Here is a 22,146-nt window from a genome sequence, read left to right as displayed (position 1 = left end):
GTAGGCACTAGAGGCGCTATGTAGCGCATTTCAGCCTGTCTGCCACCACACACACATACTATAGGGAGAGAGACATGGAGAGAGCGAGTGTGTTCATGTTTAATTATCCGTCATTCACTACTGTTCAACGTCAAACTGCAGCGTCTCAGTTCTCATGCTTCACTTGTGTGGCTCCAAAAGGATTATCCTGTTTCCCGGTTAATAAGAGTAGCCTAATAGTAAACGATTTTTACTTGAATTCCCTATTCCTTATTATGGAGCCATGTGAGTAGATGATGTAGTATGATAAGAATAGAAAGATTGAAGTTAGTGTACGTTAGTGTACGTTAGTGATGACAAGGAGCATCAGAAGTCATAAAGCATACAGGCCTAAACAAAACTAACTTTTGTGAAAGCCTTGGTTATGGTTATGTTGTTTCAACAATACCCCATTTCTCAAAGTTTTGGGAGCCCTAAATGGATTAAGATGATAGTATTCTGGGATTACACATAGCCTACTATTTACAGTAATTCTCACATTACAGGCCTACTGGATGGGTTCCCCTTTAGCCTACTCCCTGTAAATTTGCTCTAGACCATAGAAATACTTTATATTGGATGATAGGCCTATAAAATTACCACATCGAATGAAATGGTGTAAAATCGCAATGAAGGAAAATTACTTCGAACATGTGTTACTGAATTTTCGTTGGGGGGCTGTCTGCACATTAGCCCACGCAAATAGGAGTTTCATTGATCCGCGTCGTTTTTCCTTTACCGGCTCTCACTCTCGCCCCACGGCAGGGCGATGAGGCTGACTGACAATCGTCTCCTCAGCTGATGATAGAAGCTACTGATGATAGAAGCCACTGTCTTCACCTGCCTACAATCAGAGACCCAACATGAATTTGGCATTTCTTTCTGTAACAGCCGCGCTTTTGGCCGCGAATAGCGGCTTCTGTTATTCCAGCAGCGTCCCTTCATTCATCCTGCCGTTCACTGACTGCGTGCAGAGCCGTGGGAAAGACGGTTTCTACCGGGGAGCGATAGACGTCACCGAGTCCGGCACCCGGTGCATGAACTGGACCGAAGTGACCGGCTTCAAGGAGCGCTACCCGGGAAAAGGACTAGGAGAGCACAATCACTGTCGCAACCCGGACGGCAGGATCCGACCCTGGTGCTTTTTCAGGAACCACAGAGGCAGAGTGGACTGGGGCTACTGCGACTGTAAACAAGGTAAACAAACATGCAGGCCTATAGACACAGAAATACTGGATTTTGTAGGGATCCATGCAGTAATCTTTAATCTGTGGAAATATAACAAACACAGTATGAACTAGACACCTACAAACTGAAATCCCCAAATGAATTGAGTCAGTGCAGGCTGCCATGATACAGGACGTCCTTGACATGTGACAGATTACATGCTATATTCATTTGTATTTGGGCTTACAAAGAGCAGATAATGTGCAGCGGTTTTTGCAGTGGTGTGCAACCATGTTAACACATTGTGTTCAGCTCAGGAAGACCACGCTGAAGTAATTAGACTGGACACACCTTCAGTGTCCCAGGTGTGAGCATAGTGTATGCAGATGGCAAGTCTAAGCACATTTGTGCTGTAATGAGTGCAGAGGTATTTGCTTATATGGTGTGTGTGGCAATAACACAGCCCAAGGGATCACCAGTGTAGGAGAGTACAGCCAGTAGGCTAAATAAAATCTCTCTTCTCACATAAAAATAGTTTGGCATGGGCAGCATGACATTATCAATACCTATCAAGTCCGCAGGTGTGAACTACTAGGTGTTGCTAAAATACATCTCTGGACCGATGAAAGGCAGAGCAATGAGAGAGAGAGAGTGGTGAAAGGAATAGATTTCCATCTGGCACAAGACAAGCAGCATGTGGTATTTTTAGTCTTGGAGTGTGTTGGCACATCATGGATAAATAATCTTTCGGTAATTGATACATGGTATTGACATACATTGATCCAGTTATGAAAGATATTGGACAATTACATGCCTTTAAGAGGGGTCACCGAAATTGGAGCCTGTTCATTCTATGTGTATGACCTTTTGCAAAAAATACAAAAGAACCACACACTGGATGTTCTCTCTGATTTAAATTCAGATAGCTCTTATTGATGGCAATAAGAGGTTATTATTATATCTGTTGCCATAATAACCCAAATATATCAAATAGGCACACACAAAGCAATCAGGCTACTATGACAATAAACAACATGCACCCACACACACTGTAACCATGTCTATTATGAGGAAACGTATGCACAGAATCTGTTGTATTGCAGTGAGGTATGGGGCCCTACAGGGAGAAAATCTGTGTGAATATGTCAACCAGAAGGACATAGTCAAAAAAACAGCCGCTTTACGTTCTTGCACTGTATGTACAAGCACTAGCTCTTTATTGTTTTTTTTTCTGTTTATAGACTAGTTGATGTGACAACACACACAAAATGTTATATCAATGGATGTCATGAACTGAAGTGAAATGAGAACTCCTACGGTTTTGATATAGATAGATTCACTGGCTCATTTATAAGGCAGTTGTGCGCCAGTGTATGTGCGCTCCTGTCATCTTTAAAAAATCAAATACAGCCTGCCTTCCTTTTTTCTTTTCTTTTTCCTCTTGAGCTTTTTCTCTTTTTTTTTACATCCCAGTTTTGCACGCAGTTCTGCCCCTTTTACCCCCCCCCCCCCATCTTACGCTCCAACGCCCTACTCGTTTTATATATTTTGATAAGGTGTGACACATCTTTTATTTCTTTTGTATCATCTTTTATCTCCCATTTTGCATGTGCAGTATTATTATACATCTACGGTTCTCCAACCCTCTTTTCCTCCCAGGCTCTGTGCGTCTGCAAGGAGGCCGCTCCAAGCTAGATGGCAGGGTGGAGGTCTATCTGGGAGGAGTGTGGGGGTCTGTCTGTAGTGATGACTGGGGGGACGAAGACGCTGCAGTGGTTTGCAGACAACTGGGCAAAGGGTGAGAGAGCACACATGCACACACATGCGCTCAGACATGCACTATTTGCTGTGCCCTGCTGCCTCTCCCTCCCTCTCACATACATATTCAGACACAGGTGCAAGTACAATCACCATCTGCCCTATAAATTCACAATGTGAAGCCGCCTTCAGAGGTCTGACAGATGGTAAGAGTGTGATGGAAATTTGGTGGGAATGCTAGAGAATTTCACAACGTTTCAGACTTACAAATGCATGCACTCTGTCCACAGTCTTTGTACTTTTTCTTGTGTGACCCTTGCATTCCAAACCCCCATTCCCCAGAGGTATTTAAATACCTTAAGTGCTCGGCTATTTACCTTGTTACCAGCTCTCTCTTTGTCTCTGTCTCTCTCTCGCACACACACATGTGCGACCGTGTCTCATGGTCTTGAATTATGACATGCTTTCATGCTAGAAGAGTCACTATTTTGCCGGGTCTCGAGGGAGCCTGTAGACAGATCATACATGTCGACAGTGTCCATAGGCTTGGGTGTAGTCAGTTGAGAAAGCTCTCTGGAGAACAGAGATGTTCTGTGCACTCACTACACATGTTGACGCTAACACCAGCACTGGAAGGCATGCCGACATGAACACATGCCTGTGTGTGCATATTCTCACAGGAGTCAGTGAATGTCCACAGCGGAAAGAGGAAAGAGGGCAAATGTCAGCCATATGTCAGCTGGAATCGTTGGTGATGACTTTCATGAGGCCAGTTATTGAAAGCTGTTGGGTGTAAAACTGCTGACCGCGTTGGCCCTGGAATGGCAGATCATGAACATACAGATGGCTCAAGGTTAATGCTACCAAGCTAAAACGGCTGCTTTACTTTTTGCTCTAAGATGGGCTAACTTAGCCTGGCTGCAGGATTTATCTAAGATGATGTTATGTGAAGTGACAAGCAATACTAAGACATTAAAAAACATTTCAAGAGAAATGCAACCTAATTAACGATCACCTCACTTAACAAATAAGACTGGATTCGCTGTTTGATGTCAGTTGTGGGTTAAAAAAGAAGTATTGACATTAGCATAAGTGACTTGTTTGCTTATTGATCCCTTTCCAGGATCTCAGGTCGTGCACGTGCAGTTCCCCTGTTTCGTCCAGGCATGGCCAAGCTCCATTGGAGGGCGGTCCATTGCCAGGGAGAGGAGCCAGACCTGCTCCAGTGTCCTAAGACTACCTGGAATGGAGGGGAGTGTTCTCTAGCTGCAGCCATAACCTGCACCCAGCAGCAAGGTAGGAACTCCTCATGGGGAATTATAGGTCTGTGATGGATAGACAGAGGTTTGCATGAATATAATGAGATCTATTAACTCTACCAACCCTCTAAAAGTCTACAACCCCTACTCAGTTTTAGAAATGTCCTCAATATATACTTTAAAATGAAAAAAAGTCCCTGCATTTTGTGTCATCCTGCAATAGATAATTTAAGAAGACTACGTGTAAGTGTGTGTATTTACGCTTGTGTGCGTTTCAGCGGTAGTGGCGCTCCCTATACGGCTGGTGGGAGGTCGATCGGGGTCAGAGGGCACAGTCGAGGTCTTCCATGCAGGGCAGTGGGGGTCCATATGTGACGACCAATGGGACGACAGTGATGCAGAGGTGGTGTGTCGACAACTGGGGCTGAGGTGAAGGGGCACAAACACACACACAGATATCAATGTTCATATTTACATTACCAATAATTGTCATAAAAGAAATACATTGTGAGTATAAGAAAGTGAGGAACATTTGTGACAGAAAGATAGAGTAGGAAGCTGTGATGAGTTAATGTGGGTGTCCAGCCGTCTGTCTCTCCCTCTGTCTCCAAAAGTATGAGAAGTATTCTTTCCATTCGGACACACAGCGAGAGGAGCGCGCAGTAAAGAACATCTGGGGGTCAGATAGTGAATCAGGCTCATTGTTCCTGCATGAATTCTAGTACCACAGAGATATGCATATTTAGCAACACTACACTCTCCGCAAATATTCCTGTGTGCTTTTTTTGTGTATGCCACTGTAGTGTTGGTGCTGTAATGTTTATGTATGCTTGGGTGTGCGTGACAAGCAATCTGATTTGAAATGCAATAGGTTTATTCCATTTATCCATTCAATTTCCAGATTAAACAAATACAACATGCCATACCCTGTATTTTGTAAATCAGGGCCAGGCAGTACATCTGTTTTTAATTGCATCAGTATTACTGAAAACCAAACCGTCCCTTCTCCTGTACCGTCTCTTTTCTTTGTAGCGGTGTGGCGAGGGCGTGGGGCCAGGCACATTTTGGCAGGGGTTCAGGCCGGGTGTGGCTGGATGAGGTGCGTTGCACAGGCAATGAGCTCACCCTGGAGCAGTGTCCAAAAAATGCCTGGGGGGAACACAACTGTCTGCACACTGAGGATGCAGGAGTGTCCTGCAGCCCTCTTACAGGTAGAACAACACCTGTCTCAGCATTAGCAATCCATAATATTCACAAAGACATGCAAGTGAAATGCACTCATATTTTACATATAGAGATACGGAAGGCCCTCCAGGAATTCTCACCTTATCGTGGCGGTGTGCATGTACCCATGACGCCTCAAGCTTTGTTGCTAGAGACATTAGAGCTTTCACACGGCAGACATTTTGACTTGCCAAACACAAGTGTAACTGATAACAACAGCCGTGGTATTGTGCACACCGGATTACTGGAATGCCTAAACTGAATAGAGTTAGTAGTTACACCTGTGCTTTTCTTGCTATGAGAAAGTCAAAATGTTTTCTTTGAAAAAGGTATAGCAAATTGGTTTTAGGAGAGAAAAAAAAATCAAAGACCCTCATGAGAAGGGTGTAAGATGAAAACATAACCTTCCTCACCAGCAAGGCATTGGAGGGGAGCTTTTAGGAGAGTGCAAGGTGGCCAGCAAACAATGTGGGAAAGGTGGGGAGGAGTAAGTCTGGTGTGTTGCCAGGTGACCAGTGTGTAAAGGCTGAAATCTTAAGGACTGAACCCTGGCTACAGACACAGGCTATTCTGTCCGAACAGGATCTCTCAGGTTACTGCTGCCAGAAATGACACAGCAGTGTCTTTTCTGAATAATTGCAATGCAATTTGCAGCATTTTTATTGTTGTATTGTGATCAATAACAATAATTTAAAACGTGCAAGGCCATAAGGAAACATCTATTTTTGATGTCTTTTTAAAAAAGCTGGATGGAAAAAATGTACATTTTCAAATGTATATTATTAGTGAGGACATTGCCTAACTCTCTGTCTGTCTGTTTGTCTTTCTCTTTCTCTCCAGATGGTACTGTTAGGTTGGTAGGGGGTGCAGGCAGCAATGAGGGACGTTTAGAAGTCTTCTACCGTGGTCAGTGGGGGACAGTGTGTGATGACGGCTGGACAGACTCGAACACACATGTGGCGTGTCGACAACTTGGTTACAGGTAATGCTAAGTATTCATGCCCCCAGACAGGCACACACACACACACACACACACACACACACACACACACACACACAGACACACACACACACATGAACTCTCATTACTTATTAATGAATTAAAAAAATGCGTGTTCGTGTGTGTCTACCTTGCAGACTAGGTGAGACGCTCCTTTCTGAAGGACTAGACATCACCCCAGTCCCACGCTTTGGGGTGGGTTCAGGTCCTATTCTTTTGGATGATGTGAGCTGCACAGGGAAAGAGCCCAGCCTATTGCTGTGCAACAGGAGGGAGTGGCTCCGTCATGACTGTACACACCATGAAGATGTTAACATCGCATGCAGCCCTGAGCACAATGGAGAGAGTATTCCAACCAGTAAGACAGAATCTTACTTCTTACTATAAGACCTATGTAAAAGGTTACAGATGAATGGGTGAGAGAGGCTCAATGTGACTTTTAAAATGTTGATTTTGTATGTGTTTAGATACTGATATTATGTATAATGTATGTACATGTGTACTGTTTTTGGACTTTGAAAGACTAAGAGCAGTTACCATAGTGCTACTTGAAGCCATAGGTTAGTTATAACAACACACCTGGGAATGTCCGTTTGGGGGTGTTCGAGGTTAGAGGTGGGAGGTTTGGGAAGTTAGCAAGAGCATGTGCGGGCAATCTGTAGATCTTTCTGGCCAATTGTAACATAGACCTAAATGGTAATGGTCTTTCCATGGAATTCCATTCTGGTTTTAAAGTTGGTCATAGCACAAATGCTGCACTCGCAAAGCTCTTTATAGCGTTTTCGCACTCTTGCTTATGTTAGTTCATATAGCTTTTGATATGGTTGATTATTTGATTTTTAACATCTTAAACAGTGAGGGGGCATCTGTGGTATTGTTTTAGATTGGCTTCCCTCTTATCGCTTTGAATTATGGGGTGCCTCAAGATTCAGTCCATTCATATGCCACATAATTTAAAGACAGTTTCCGTTTTTTAAGATGATTTTACCAACATCTATTTCTCTTTTGATTTTAGAAACCACAAACTACATACATAGAAGTTAATTTCAGTACATTAGTTTTGATTTGTTATCATAGGTCCATATTATCTCAGTAGAATCTCCTCTCGTCTTGGTTTACTGTTCTCCAATAATATTATCATATTACCAATAATACACATTTTTACAATAAACTTAATGAACACATGAAATCAGTTATTCAGTTCTGTTTCCTGCAGTAATGAAAATGACAAGATTTGATCTAATTAATCTGGATTACTGAAATGCTCTATACTGTTTAAAACAATGTAATCTTCACAAGTTTTAATAACTTGAGAATGCAGCAACCCAATTTCATTTGATATCCAGTAGGAGAGTGCATAAAACCACTATTTTAACATCTCTACACTGTGCATTTCCGAGTTGACTTGAATGTGTATTTTAATCACTTTTATAGCTCATACGGGGTTTGCTCCTGACGACTGACCTTTTACCCCCTATTACCTGAGTTCCACCTGAGATCCTCTCTTTGTTCCTTTTTAGTGGTTCCTAGGAGGAGACTAAAAACTATCAGGGTTTGCCATCTGGGCCCCTCAACTCTGGAATGGCTAGCTGGATGAGAACAGGCTTGCTAGTTTTTTTTTTCAGCTTTTTTTAATCCTGTTTAAAATCCCTTTTAATAACACATTATTCTTGAAACACTGAAATTACTCCTGTACTTAAATTGCTGATCGATATTCATATTTTACTTCCCTATGGTCCATGCACTGAATTTTTGTTTTTCATAAAGCTTTTTGTAATAATAAGAACAAGGATGGCAATCAAGACTAAAAATAAGACATTCATATTATTAGTAGTAATAATGTTATCTTAAAACAAGGACTTTAGGAGCTTAACTTTGCACTAAAAGCACACATACTTTATTGGCAGTGAAGAACAGGAAACCAAATGATAAAAGCCTGTAATTTCCCTTCACTTAATAAAACCAGGTAATGGAAGTGCAAGCCAATCTGAGTTGTGTTTGTAAGATCTCTGCCAAACTCAACCTGCAGTCAATTGGATCTCCTCTTACTTCGAAGAGGAAAGCCAACGTTGTCCAGCCGACAGAATAGAAGATGATGTAAGCCCTGACTCTAATAAGCACAGCTGTTAGTTGGCTTGTCCTGCTTTAATAACTGGGCTGCTTGTAAAGTCATCATGATTAAAAGGACCTACTGCAAACCTTTACCTAAAGTAAGTCTCCCTCATGCCACTATTCTTCACTGTACCCAACTTCAAAATAACTACCAGGCTCCAGACATGTTGCCACACCATCACATAACACAAAATCAGTGTTACTGCAAAACTGCGCTTCTTACCTCTTTATAAGAAGAGACAGAAGAGTTGAGTTGTGTTACTACTTGCTGAAACAGGGAGGAAGGGTTGAATGGTAGCACCATTAATCAAGCTTATGTCTATAGCCTCCAGACACCAATAAAGATGTGTAAGGATAGAGCTGGATGGAACCAGTAGTGGCTCAGATTTCACCTCATACTGTATATAACTGTTGAATTCTCTGCCATCTGTCTTGATGTTGAATGCAACAGATATGAGTCTGATAAGTCTGGTGAATGTCACGGAAAGGATTCATCGTGGTTTTTATGTCCCACGTGATGATAAGTTGGGTTTAGGTAGCTTATGTTGTTTGGCAAGATCCTGAGGGACATTCTCACCCCACAAACACCCACTAAAGAATTATGTCGTTACTACATAGCGTTTTTGTGTGTGTTTGTTTGTGTGCATTTGTTTGAGTGTTTGTGTGTGTACGCTAATCCCTCCTTCCCCCTCAACATGCCACAGGCAGATTGGTTTATGTTGTTTTTGGAAAAGGAGGAAAAGCAGATAAGCCCGGCTGTGCTTTGAACCCTCTCTCGCTTTCACTCTGTCTCTCTCTCTTTCACTCTCTGTTGTGAGAGACCATCACATTAGGGTTGTGTCAGAGCAGCAATATAACGTGTGTGTGTGTGTGTGTGTGTGCTGAGGGGGAAAAAACAGTTTGTGTTTGTAAGTGAGAGGACAAAGATGAGCATTTCCTCAGTAGCCAACATCAACTAAGAAGTAAACATTCCCACAATTAACTCCCCTAATCTTAATCTTCCTGTCCCAAACACACACACACACACACACACACATACACACACACAATGTTTGAATGCAGCATGTCATTCAACTCAATACAGTCACAGGGAACAATTTCAGGCTGAACTGACCACTGCTGAAGTTGTTTTATCCCACAACCAACTATACATATAATACCTTAAGAATACCTGACACTTGGCAAGAGTGTAAACTGATCCGGAAACTGTCCACACATGGAAAAGTCATTGGCATTCACTTAAATGAGATTAATGTGTGTGTGTGTGTGTTTGTGTGTGCATGTCTGGGCATCTGTGTGCGACAAACGATGATGGATTGTTTAAACCTAAAGCCCAGACTGATTTGATTAACAGTGTGAGTGAATACCATTTGAGAGAGAAAGAAACAAGAGAGGGAGCGTGTGAAAAACAGAGAGCCAGTGAAAATAAATGGTCTTTACATAGTGACAGGAGTCTTAACAATTTCCCCTTCTGGACACACAAGTGGTTACGTGCATGAGAACAGACAGGTGTTCAAGCTGCTTCCTTTGTAAGGAACATGAGCGCACATGCCCCATTCACTTGGTATGTTAGCCCGGGAGATCAGGTTTGTCAGGGAATGTGTATGTAGTGTCTTCTGGTATTTCTTCACTCAGGCATTTCGGGTAACTTCAGAGAACAGAAACAAATCTGTTGCAAGGTGAGTCTGTATAGTCGGTCTAAATTGTGTTTGTGTGTGTGATCTTCAGGTGTGCCAGTAAGGCTTGTGGGAGGAGAGAGCCTAAGGGAAGGCCGGGTGGAGCTCTATCTGTCAAGACAATGGGGAACCGTGTGTGATGACGGATGGACTGACCGCGACGCTGAGGTGGTGTGTCGACAGTTGGGATACAGGTTTGTGTGTATGTGCATGTGTGTTGCAGTAGCCCCTTTGATAGCCTTGTGTTTCTGGGTGACAGGATAAAAACTACAACAAACACAAAGACTTGGAGAACAAGCAAGAAGAATATTTTGCTTGCGATTTCGGCAGACATGGCTAATTCCGCATGCCGCTTACCGATGTAGTGTCCAATTGGGAGGAGTTTGGGACTTTTTTTGTCCCACCAACAGTCAAACAAACCAAAGATTTTCAGTTTAATATAATAGAAGGCTAAGAAAACCTGATAAAAAAATGAACGTAGTTCGTATTTTTCTGTCGATCGAGCTATCAATTAATGGCTAATTGTTTCTGGTCTAGTGCATTTACACCTTTTCAACATCTAGAAAGATTTTCAGATTGCAGTCTGCTACAAATCCGTCTTGGCTTTACATTTGGCTTTTTTGATAACCGATAGCTATTCAGTTACATTGAATGTATACAGTGCATGTGTGGGGGTGTGTGCATCAGGACATCAGGACTCTTTTTTCTCATCCATACACCTCACACCATCCATTATTCCTAGATCTTTTTTCTTATCTTTCTTATTTTCAGCAGATTTTTTTATTCATTTTCAGTCATGGTTCGGATGTTGGAATAGAGGTAAAATGTTGGAGAAAAGCTCAGTTGGGAGCTGTGGCATTGCAATGTGATCACTCTATACATTAAACTTAAGTTAATCCAGGTTGCTGTCTCTGTTTGCAAAATCAATCACCACTTCTTAGACTTAGCATCTGTCTTACACTCGCTCCCACTTTCTGTGTCTGTCTCTCAACCCTGCCCTGTTTTCAGTTTGCACCTCATCATGCACGTCTCGAGTTTCAAGCTAACCTACAATGGAAAAACTACAGTATGCTTTGAATTACTGTATTTCATTAATTAATCTTTAAAAACAAAATGTGCACTCGAGTTTTTGAGCACTTCTTGTGAGCCTCTGGTCTGCTGCCAGCTGCTTTTATTAGAGGTTTTAGCTGTGCCCTTTTGCAGAGCCAAGATAAACATCCAGAGAAAGGGCAGGCCAATTGTGCAAATGACATATTTGCAGTGACAGATATGTTGAGGCGAAGCAAACTACCTCATCTCATCCTCTCTGTGTCCCATTATCTCTTCCTCTGAGACACTGTCCCGTTTTCCAAAACAATGGCAATGGGATGGCAAGGGAAAACTGTACCGTAACAAACTGTCTTCATTTTCTCTCTCATCACTCCTCAGCAAGGGACACTCATCCCTTAGCCACCCAATTTTCTGTGACACATCTGTGTGTAGATGAAAGCCACATCTGGAGCGCATAAGCGTGAGAGAGAGAGAGAGGAAGCGTGTTTGAGGCGTGTAAAAGCCATGTTAGGATCATCATTCTCTTTCACACAGGGTGTGGTGTCATTACATACACAGCCTCCAAAGGTTAGAGGTTGCTCTGGGGTTGATAAAACAAAATATATGCAGACACATACACATACTTTCACACAAATTATATTCAAAGTCAACAGTTTGACCCAGAGTCACCCTGAATGAGGACCTACATGAAACTGGACAACTTACACACGTACACACACACACACACGGGGAAGGTTGGAAACTTGTAAACATAATTTGGCAACAATTTAATTTGATAGTGGTCTAAATAAAGCCTCTAATGTGGACTGAACCTTACATGTACCACTACTTCATACTATTACTGTAGAAAAACCAATGGAGCAATAATTAAGGTTCTATTACAGTTTATTATATCTTGTTAACAGCAACTGACCTGAATGCAAAGGGAACTTTTTTGTCCACCTCCAGCCATTTATGTTGTATATCTGCCATGCTGCACTCTGTGCATAATGTGGCAAAAGGCAAAAATGCAAATGTATTTATATAGCATAATTATATGTCATATATACTGATGAAGTTTGACAGTGCTTTACATACACTTTAACTTCAAAATATAATTAAAGATAGGGTTTAATTGTAAGCCTGCCTTTAAAGTCACACTGTGAATGTGTTGCCATGTGACAAGAATGGAACATCAAGAGGTTTTGCTTAGATTGAAGACTTTTTTCGATGTTTGTCCAAACTGCAATAAGTACCTGCAGTTTATTATCAAAGTCGCCTTGGCTGCATCTTTTTTTCCACCCTCCCTTGCTATATTTAAAACAGAACAAATATTCCATTTGAAAAATGGTTATCCAAAAATGTAAAGATAATTCACGGCAAATGGACAGTACATGAAATATGATGTCTGAGAAAACTCTTGGCTTTCCTTCCTAACTTGAGCATTCAGCAGCCAACGCAGATTTTGTTGCATTTTTTGACTGATGTTGTGTTACTATGTGTTGCCACAGAAACACATCCAGCAGGCTTGATGTCAGTCTCTTGGCTTAGTTCCAAGTGACTTGGAGGTTCACCCTTTGCCTGCTAAGTACTGCTCAGGGAGCTATTGGAGACACAGACACAATGCTAGATGTCTCAATAAGAGACACGAGATTCCCTTTGGATGAGTGGGAATACGAGACCTGCCACCCACCAAACCCCAGGGACGCAACTTGAGATCCTCTCACTCAGTTATCTATCAATCTTAATTAAAATCACAGCTACAGCCTATACAGGCACACATACACAACCACAACCTGCAGGCCTCTGTGTCTTAGCTGTTTGCTAATTAAAGTCAGAGGTGAGATAGTGATACAAATACCAAATACTGTTGTTATCAGATTGTAAAAGTGGTTTGACCTGGTTTGCGTCACAGCCAGAGAATGTGAAATCATAACATCGAAAGTAACACGTCATCACCACCTATATGTTTACACACACACACACACACACACACACACACACACACACACACACAGATAAAGATGTAGTAGCTAAGCATTCATCTCTTGAACTGTTTCGTTTGTGATATGATTAAAGGTCATTTGGAAAATTCACAGAATTACATACAAAAAAATACATAATAGAGTTTTTATCACTTAATGACAGAAGGTTTTTTTTTTCTTTTTAAAGCAAATCAACATGTTACAACCCAAGAAAACAAAAAAGATATCCTTAAATCTGGCCTTCTCATTCCAAATCTCATTAGACTATTTTACAAAACAGACATTGCTACATTTCAAATTCCGACAGGAGCTGTTGCTCATCTGCTAATGGTTTAAAATGCTGCAGCTTGTCCTTGTCCTTAAGAAAAACAGAGTGCAGGGAGCACATTACTGCAATGTAGTATTTGGTGTCTTTGTCCCAAAAGTTTGGAATAGTTTACCTCTTACTGTTAGATCATCCAATTCAACTGAATCTTGATGTTATCTGTTTTGTAAATTCCATTTTGTTGCTCTTGAATGTATTTCTATCCTGCCTTTCTTATATTCAATGCTTTAACACTTTGTAACTCATGTTTTGAAAAGTGCTATATAAATAAACTTTACTCACTTTTATCTTCAGCCTCAGTATGAACTATTGTTTTGACTGTTTTTCCACTTTAATATAATTTAGATGGCAATGGCAATGAAATGTCTGTGTGTTCTGTGTGCTCTCCATCCTCCCCAGTGGCGTGGCGAAGGCACGTGTGATGGCGTACTTCGGGGAAGGGACAGGGCCCATCCATGTGGACAATGTGAAGTGCAGCGGAGACGAGCGTTCGTTAGCAGACTGCATCAAACAGGCACCCGGCACACACAACTGTCGCCATAGTGAGGATGCTGGGGTCATCTGTGACTATGGTGAATTGCAGCCCAGCAACAAAGAGGTCAAAGGTCAGTCAGGTCTGTTTTTTTTTGTTTTTTTTTACTTAACGTTCCTCTGAAAAAAAAATGGTGCTCCTGTGATTTATTTGGAGCATCTGAGTGTGCATTGAGCATGCATGAGACTATACTGTGTTTGGCAAACATTTCCAATATGTCGTATACACTGAAAAACTAATGAGAAACAAATGACTAAAGAAAAGTCAGAAGGTAAGATGCTGAGAGGAAAGCAGGGAAGACTTCAGTGTGTGTGTGTATATATATATATATATATATATATATATATATATCCAGATGGTAAAATGGAGAGAGCAATGTTATTGCTTCACCCTGTCTGTCATACGTCAGGGCAGACTTATACAATGATATCTGTTACCTGCACATATGCTATTACTTCCATTTCTCACGTGCACATACTGCAGTCAATCCAGTGCAGGAGGGTGTTTTGTCTCTTCAGTATGATAAATTACATCCTCTGAAAAAGCACTTAACTTATGTTTGTAGATTTTAACATCACCTATACACAGAGGGAAATTATGTCTCATTTATTTAATTTGCTGGTTCATATGTAGAAGTAAAAGATGAATTTCAAACTTTATTATTTTTTCTATCAGTCTAAATATTTAATAAGAGCAACATCTGAGCCTGAATGTATGGTTTAACAATCATCACCCTCCCACACACTCTCACATATACACACCCAATGGTTCCTCTTTTGTCTCTGTCAGACCCTGTCAACTCAATTTGTGGTCTGCGGCTCAAACACACTCGCCAGCGGCGAATCATAGGAGGAGAAAACTCTCTGAGGTAAGCTGTAAGGGACAGGAGGGATTAATGAAAGCACAGAGAACGCCTTCCAGAGACATATAGAATAAAGAGTATTGGACACATTTTCAAGTCAACAAGTCTTAGATGGAAAACAGCTGATCTGAAGCTACATGCAAATAAATATACAACTGCGTGTGCTTCCAGACATGAACATACACTATATATGGGTAAATGGAAGCATGCAAGTGAGTACGAGTGTCAGCGTCAAATGTCAGAGTGTCATCTAGAATGATTTGTATTAAAGAGAAACAGGTGTGCATGAAAAACTCTCTGGAATTAAACAATCCAATCCAGTGGTTATGACTGTCTTGCTCTGTGTGCGTGTGTGTGAGTGAGTGTGTGTGTGTGATAGAGAGAGACAGAAAGAGGTTGGGATAAACAGAGAGAATGGCAACATTTATGCTTATTTGTATGCAACCGGTGCGAGCAGTCACATTTATGGGTAGATGTGAAACCAAAGAATGTTTTTCATACTGAGTTGTGTGTGTGCATGTTTACACTTTACATAGCCGCTCATTCTGCCAGGTATGCTAATGTTTAGTGTCCTCCAAATAAATCATATTTGGAGAGAATATGCATGTTGCTATGTTGGCTACCTGTTAAGGCTCTGTTATAAATCAAGGTACAACAACCATATATGCTCTGACTTTATAGTATGGTAAAATATCTTTAGTATTGTATGAATAGGACCCAATTTGCTCCTGTGAAAATGCTGTTGTGTGGATGTGTCCATGTTTGCATTTTAAGTTATTTGTGAACTTTTATAATTGCTTGTCTTTATATGTGTGTGTGTGTGTGTGTGTGTGTGTGTGTGTGTGTGTGTGTGTGTGTGCATGCTTGGCTGTGTGTTCATGTCTGTAGGGGTGGCTGGCCATGGCAGGCTGCGATTCGTTTGCGAGGATCTCGAGGAGACGGGAGGTTGGTGTGTGGAGCAACTCTTATTGACACCTGCTGGGTCCTCACCTCGGCACACTGCTTCAAGAGGTCAAACACACACCCCCACATCTACTCACACACATATATGTATGTGTCACAGTCTGAAAGGCTTTGCAGGGAGTACACTTCGCCTGCTGTTCCCATAGTCTCTACTCAAAAGATGACTTTGCGTGACTATGCGCCGAGCAAGACAGTGATTGGCTGAGAGTCTGATAGATACGGGTCTGCAGCTTGTTAAGTGTGGTCACATTCTGCATGTGGGTAGACAATCACATTGTACGTTGCATGTTAGGCAAACAAGCAGCACTCTAACATGCAACCAAGAAGCTCTAGAAAACATACAGTAAAAAATAAATATACAATTAAAACACACTAAGTACAACATAAAACATGCAATAATTTAGTGTTCTAAATCCATACATAAACACATCTACCTTTTACATTGTGTGATTTTCTGAATATGTTGGAGTTTTGTAGTTATCTTTATTCATGGAAATATGGGTGTGTGTATGCATATATTTAGTTTATTTATTTGCTATCACGACTTATTTACTACCTCAGTATATTCAAGTCTGACAGAGGCATGAGCACTGAAACTATGTGAGTAGCAATCAGTGGTGGTTTGGCTGTGGTTGCAGGTGGCAGGGAGCCAGCCAGAGTTATTTCATCTCAATTTCATCTGGTGTGGGGGCCTCCACATCATGGTACCACCAACTTCAAATCCATCATCTAATGCATACAGCAGAGAAGGCAGAAAAAAAAGAAAAAAGAAAATGAATTGAACAGAGAGAGACTTTGCAATTTTGAAAGTTGAGGGTTGTGAGGGCACTAACCCTAAAGTCTGCCTTTGATATTCATACATTACATGTAAAGTCGTCAGAGGATTTAAGGATAATATCTTTTGGTTGCGTTACCAGGTATTAGTTCCAACGTTTGGGTTTGGTAGGAAAACCAGAACTCTTTACAGGCCCCGGCAGCTCCACCACTATAAATCCTGATGTTTCCACATTAAAGAGAGGAAGAGGCCATTCACTAAATCCGTTCCAGCACCGTTTCTCGAGCCATTCCCAGGCCCTTTCCACTGCCACAGTTGTACACCTAATACAAGAACCTCTGTATCTCTCTATTTTTGGCTGTAGGTAGGATATTCGTTATCATAGACATTGCAAGCTGACAAGAGAGGTCAGACACTACAAAGTACTTCTATTGCCTGCCTGATCACATATCAGTCTTCAGTGCTCCAAGCTGTTAGCTTCAACTATGACAGCTTTGAAAAGTAATTTGCCGCATGCAAGCCAGAGCATGCAGACCAAGATAGGGACTTCCGACTTTACAGTGTCACCTTTCATATATGGTAACCAAAATAGGGTGACACACACACATACAAGCTCACATGCGCTCACACACAGCAACTATCACATAAATAAATATACCCATGCAGTCACAGAAAACACATCAACAAGTTGGCATGCCCACTTGTGCTTGTTCTAATTTGCCCACAAGCACAGATGATTTTATAATGACATGTTAAAGTACACCTACCAAATGTGATTAACATGATCATATTACCTTATCCCTGACACTGCCATTACTGATTAGTAGGATTCATAAAAATTGACCTCAGGTCAGTGGTCACATGCTGTCAACATATTAAACCTATTTATACTTTGTAGCTGTACAGCTGGGGGTTTGCCAGCAGTAACAGAACTCCAGCATATTTTTAACTGTTTTTAGCAACAACAACAATGTGTGAATGGTAACTTAGGTGTCGCATTCACATTCTAAACCCCAGATTTTGCATTTAGCACAGGATCAAGCCTGGCAGTCTTGTACCAGTCTTCATTAGCTTTACACCGACAGAGTGAGTCAGTCCAGCTCAAAACTTGTGTGCCTGAGTGTGTGTGTGTGTACGTGTAGATGGGTATGTACTGTACGTGGATGACTGGTCAGCAGTGTCTCTGCTCTGCCAGGAACGTCGTGGTATTCCCAGGTCAGGAGATCTTTCCGGAAACACACTACCAGTTGTAACTGGACACAGAGACTTGGCTCTATCGAAAGGCCTCCTTCTTTCACTCATCTCCTCTTCCCTCCCTCCCTCCCTCCTCCTTTGGTCCTGTCTTTGTCCCTGACTTACCGTACTCCTCTCTTCTCCTTCACTCCCACTTTATTTCAAAAAGGCCAAACATCTCCAACAAGTAAATGGCAAGCATGGAAAACACTTCATTATGTCAACCTATGAGTCAGAAGCATAAACACACAGACACAATGACAGATTTATTGTTATCATTCTTGTCTAAACTCATTCTCTGTCTAAGTTGACATTTGTTTGGCCCTTGTAAGTAGTGCAAGAAATGTGCAACCCTTGCTTCGCCATCATTTGTAGTGAATTGATAGAATGTATGAAAAGCACTACAACAATGTTGTGTTGAAGACGGATAGGAGGGACAGCAGAGGAAAAAGAGAGACCATGTTGCTGATTAGTTATTTGAGAAAAGCTTTTAGGGCTTTCTGACTAAGCATATTAAATATGTATAAGCATCAAGGGGAACACAATACATAATACAAAAGGTATATAAAAATCAACAAGAAAAGTCTAAACAAGGGTATAAAAAGATAAACATTAAAAAAATGTTTTCATGTACATACTTCAAGAGGAGATTTGGAAGGTAATACCAACTGATTACCAAAAGTGACCAGTGAAAAAAACACCTTGTCACCCTTGAAAATCAGGCAAGTTGGTGGATCAACCATGAGACAGCTGCATGAAGAAGGTTGTGCTGTTTCTCATAAGGGTTAGGGTTAACATATCCAAAATATTGCTGGAAGATTAACCTGTGAAGCCTTACACACTTTGAAAAAAAAAGCTTAAAATCTATTCCACTACTCATATGCAACTACTGCAGACTTCATGACTGCGTGTGCTCAGTGTAACATACTTGTACTTTTGCAGCTCCAGATGAACTATTGCTGAGGTAACCCCTGCCAGAGCTCGTGATTTTATTGCTCATGGTTTATGTATCACCAGTGGTATTGCTCACACACACGCACACACACTCTTTCTCTAATGGCCTCTCTCGATCCATCCCTCTCTGCAGGTATGGAAACAGCACCAAACAGTATAAAGTTAGAGTGGGAGACTACCACTCCCTCGTCCCTGAGGAGCACGAAGAGGAATACGCCGTTGATCAGATTGTCCTCCACCCAAGCTACCACTCCCATAGCAACGATTACGACCTGGCCTTGGTTCGTCTGTCACCGGGGGCAGTGGGCCAGATGCCGGGAGAGTGTGTGTCATTCAGCCGCCATGTTCTCCCCGCCTGTCTGCCCATGAAGAGAGAGAGAGTGCTCAAACAAGCCAGCAACTGCCACATTACCGGCTGGGGTGACACAGGTGAGGGTGGGTGTGTGTTTGCATGTGGACGGGAGGTGGCCCACATGGATCAAAACATGACATCATTTAATTTCACCTTTAAATTCTTTTAAGTTAAAGGCAGTGCAGAAAAAAGAGATGACTTGCGTAGCTAGCGTAATTTGAGTTGATACTTTTTTCATCTCTATAATGTAATTTTTCACATTATAGATGTGCCATGCGCCATGATCAGGGATATTCTTTAACTCCTCTTCCTTGGGTCAGTCACACCTAATCTAGCAGCTTTTAATTCGGTCTTTAAATGAATGCAGGCTGAATAAGAAGTTAAAGCTAAAGTCATTCAAATGAAATGGTTTTACAAATTCACACTGAAAAACCTGCTTGATTTAAGAAGATTTCATTCTAAATATTTACCAGAGCAATTGGAAGGTAGAAGATATGTCACAGTTTAAAAAAGCAAGTGAAAACAAACAATAAACAATGCAGAAACGCAAGAAAACAGTAAGTTAATGAAGGAAAAAAGAAAATCATGTCACACTGGGACTAGATATTTAAAGTCTATTGCATATTTGGACAGACAGTAAAACAATCATGTGCTGTAACTACAATACTTTTCCTACCATATGTAAGTCATAATTGTATTTGTTTGACTTCATGCTCTGTATCTGTCCATACACTTGACTGTGCACAGGGACACACATCTGTTAGTGATCTTTAAATTACATGCTGATGTCATTAATCATAGCAACTTAGTCACAAAGGGCTGCAGAAGGTCACAGTACACGCTTATGCAAAAACATGTACTCCCTATTGAGGGGCTGGTGTGTCTTTTTTCCTTAATGTCTGTTGAATGTGTGTGTGGAAGAGAGTGTGTGTTTGTGTTTGGAAGAGAGTGTTTTTATGAGTTTACTTAATGTGTGATAACAACACGGTCTATTTGGAGTGCATCATGGTGGGAATAGCTGTTTAACCTAAGAGATCTGCGAGATGTGTGCTTTGTACAGCTGTTTGCATTTGGCTACCTGCCACTCCGATATCACACACACACACACACGCTTCGCACATACACACCACCCTAAGCTACCATGGATAGTTAATAACACTGTGTGGTCATGGAAAGAGCCAGGAAAAGATCCACCGCTGTAGTTTTCAGCAGAGGTTCCTTTATGGTTCCATTGAACGCAATCGGCCGTGTTCACGTGTGGAAAGCCATGGAAGGATCATGTCCTTGACGCTACTGGTTGTTTGATGTGCTAATAAAAGGGGGGTACAGTAGAAGGGGGTAGGGTGTGGGGAATAGTTTGAACCTCTGCACACATTTTGGCCCCGGGTTGAAGCTCCTTTCTGGCTGTTTCAAAAAAACGGCCAGCAACAGCACGTGTATTAGAGAAAGCAAATTTCTGTCTAAAACCTCCCCAGGCCAACAGTAAAGTTAGCAAGTTATTCAAGGTCTGCATGCAGGGGAATTGGATTTATTTTTTTAAAAGAGACAGAAAAAGATGTATAATGGAAACCTTCATGGAATGAAAGAAAATATCTTCTCTTTAACTGTGCCAGAAACCTTGAAATTGATTAATCTGTACATTAGAGGCTTCTAATGCCTGAAAAAAGTCAGAGAGCCTTTGATAAGAATGTGATGAATGAGGCTGAGTCAAGTGGAGTCTGGAGGAAAGGCAAACTTTAATATAAAAACTTCTTTAGCACGAGTTGTGCACATGGGAAACACTGTGTGCTTCACATCCACAAATGTCAAAACAATTTGAAAATAGTGTAAAAATTAAAACAGATTACAGGTTGCATAAACCCAGACTAAGAGTCTACAGCCATATAGGGACAGTGGTGCTTAGAGCTAAATGCTAAAGTCAGCATGCTCACAAAGTAATGTTATTATGCTAGCATGTTGATTTTCAGCAGGTGTAATGTTTACCATCTTCGTTTAGTTTGTTAGCATGCTAACATTTGCTAATTAGCACTAAACAGTACAGCTGAGGGTGATGAAATGTCATTAGTTTTGCAGGTATTTTGTTATAAACCATAGACCAAGTCATCAAAAGGGTAAACAGAAATTTTGATGATGATGGCACTAGATGAAAAGTCAGGGGATCAAAGTTTTAGGGACCAACGAGTTGTACCACATGTCATGGCAATCCATCCAATCTTGCTGCTAGGCTAAAACACAAATATTCAATTAGTGAAAGGCTGACATTATAGAAGGCTGCAGAAAAATTACATTACATACATTTTGGGGCTTCTGACACTTCTTGGCATCCCCTCTCATTTTACATTTTAGTCTCTGACCTTTGGCACTAATAAACACATAGATGCCCACACACACTCTTCCAAACCTCTCATTCTAAAATGTAACACTCTCCTTCTTTCTCAGGCCGCTCATACTCAAAGACCTTACAGCAGGCACCACTCTCCCTACTTCCCCGTCGTCATTGCCAGCAGCATTATCACAGTGCCTTCACAAGCCGCATGCTCTGCGCCGGCAGCTTCCAGTCGGAGAGGCGTGTGGACAGTTGCCGTGGTGACAGTGGCGGTCCGTTGGTGTGTGAGCGCCCGGGAGGGGGTTGGGTGGTTTACGGGGTTACGTCCTGGGGCAATGCATGCCGGACACAACAGTCCCCTGGCGTCTACACCAAAGTCTCTGCCTTCAGCTCCTGGATACGGAAGGTGATTGGGCGTGATGACAGAAAAGAGAAAAGGCGATGAAAGGTGAATGACGAACTGAAACAATTGACCTCTCATTCAGAAAGAATGACTCAATACTCAATTGGTCAGGTGACAACTGATGCAACAACATGTTTCAGTCATGAACAACTGTGATGTAAGTTTTAACCAGACTTTCAAATGGAGAGACAAG

General features: G+C 41.6%; 1 protein-coding gene across 1 annotated transcript; it reads left to right on the top strand.

The window, feature by feature from the left end:
• Nucleotides 1-881: 881 nt before the first annotated feature.
• Nucleotides 882-22,003, top strand: prss12 (serine protease 12). Its single transcript, XM_070918698.1, has 13 exons — nucleotides 882-1,215; nucleotides 2,845-2,983; nucleotides 4,067-4,239; nucleotides 4,481-4,631; nucleotides 5,235-5,413; nucleotides 6,267-6,408; nucleotides 6,564-6,784; nucleotides 10,267-10,408; nucleotides 13,953-14,158; nucleotides 14,875-14,953; nucleotides 15,836-15,958; nucleotides 19,006-19,301; nucleotides 21,664-22,003. Exons 1-13 carry the CDS (start codon nucleotides 882-884, stop codon nucleotides 21,993-21,995), a joined length of 2,517 nt encoding a protein of 838 aa, XP_070774799.1. The 3' UTR covers nucleotides 21,996-22,003.
• Nucleotides 22,004-22,146: the final 143 nt, after the last annotated feature.

The sequence above is a fragment of the Enoplosus armatus genome, chromosome 2, assembly GCF_043641665.1.
Source record: "Enoplosus armatus isolate fEnoArm2 chromosome 2, fEnoArm2.hap1, whole genome shotgun sequence".
In the NCBI taxonomy this organism is placed as follows: domain Eukaryota; kingdom Metazoa; phylum Chordata; class Actinopteri; order Centrarchiformes; family Enoplosidae; genus Enoplosus; species Enoplosus armatus.
The sequence above is the reverse complement of the archived record's forward strand: the minus strand, read 5'-3'. Positions and strand labels throughout refer to the sequence as shown.

Coding starts and splice junctions, on each gene's coding strand:
- prss12 (XM_070918698.1), top strand. CDS start 882: ATGAATTTGGCATTTCTTTCTGTAACAGCCGCGCTTTTGGCCGCGAAT. Junction 14,159..14,874: donor CAGCAACAAAGAGGTCAAAG/GTCAGTCAGGTC, acceptor TGTCTCTGTCAG/ACCCTGTCAACTCAATTTGT. Junction 19,302..21,663: donor TACCGGCTGGGGTGACACAG/GTGAGGGTGGGT, acceptor CTTCTTTCTCAG/GCCGCTCATACTCAAAGACC.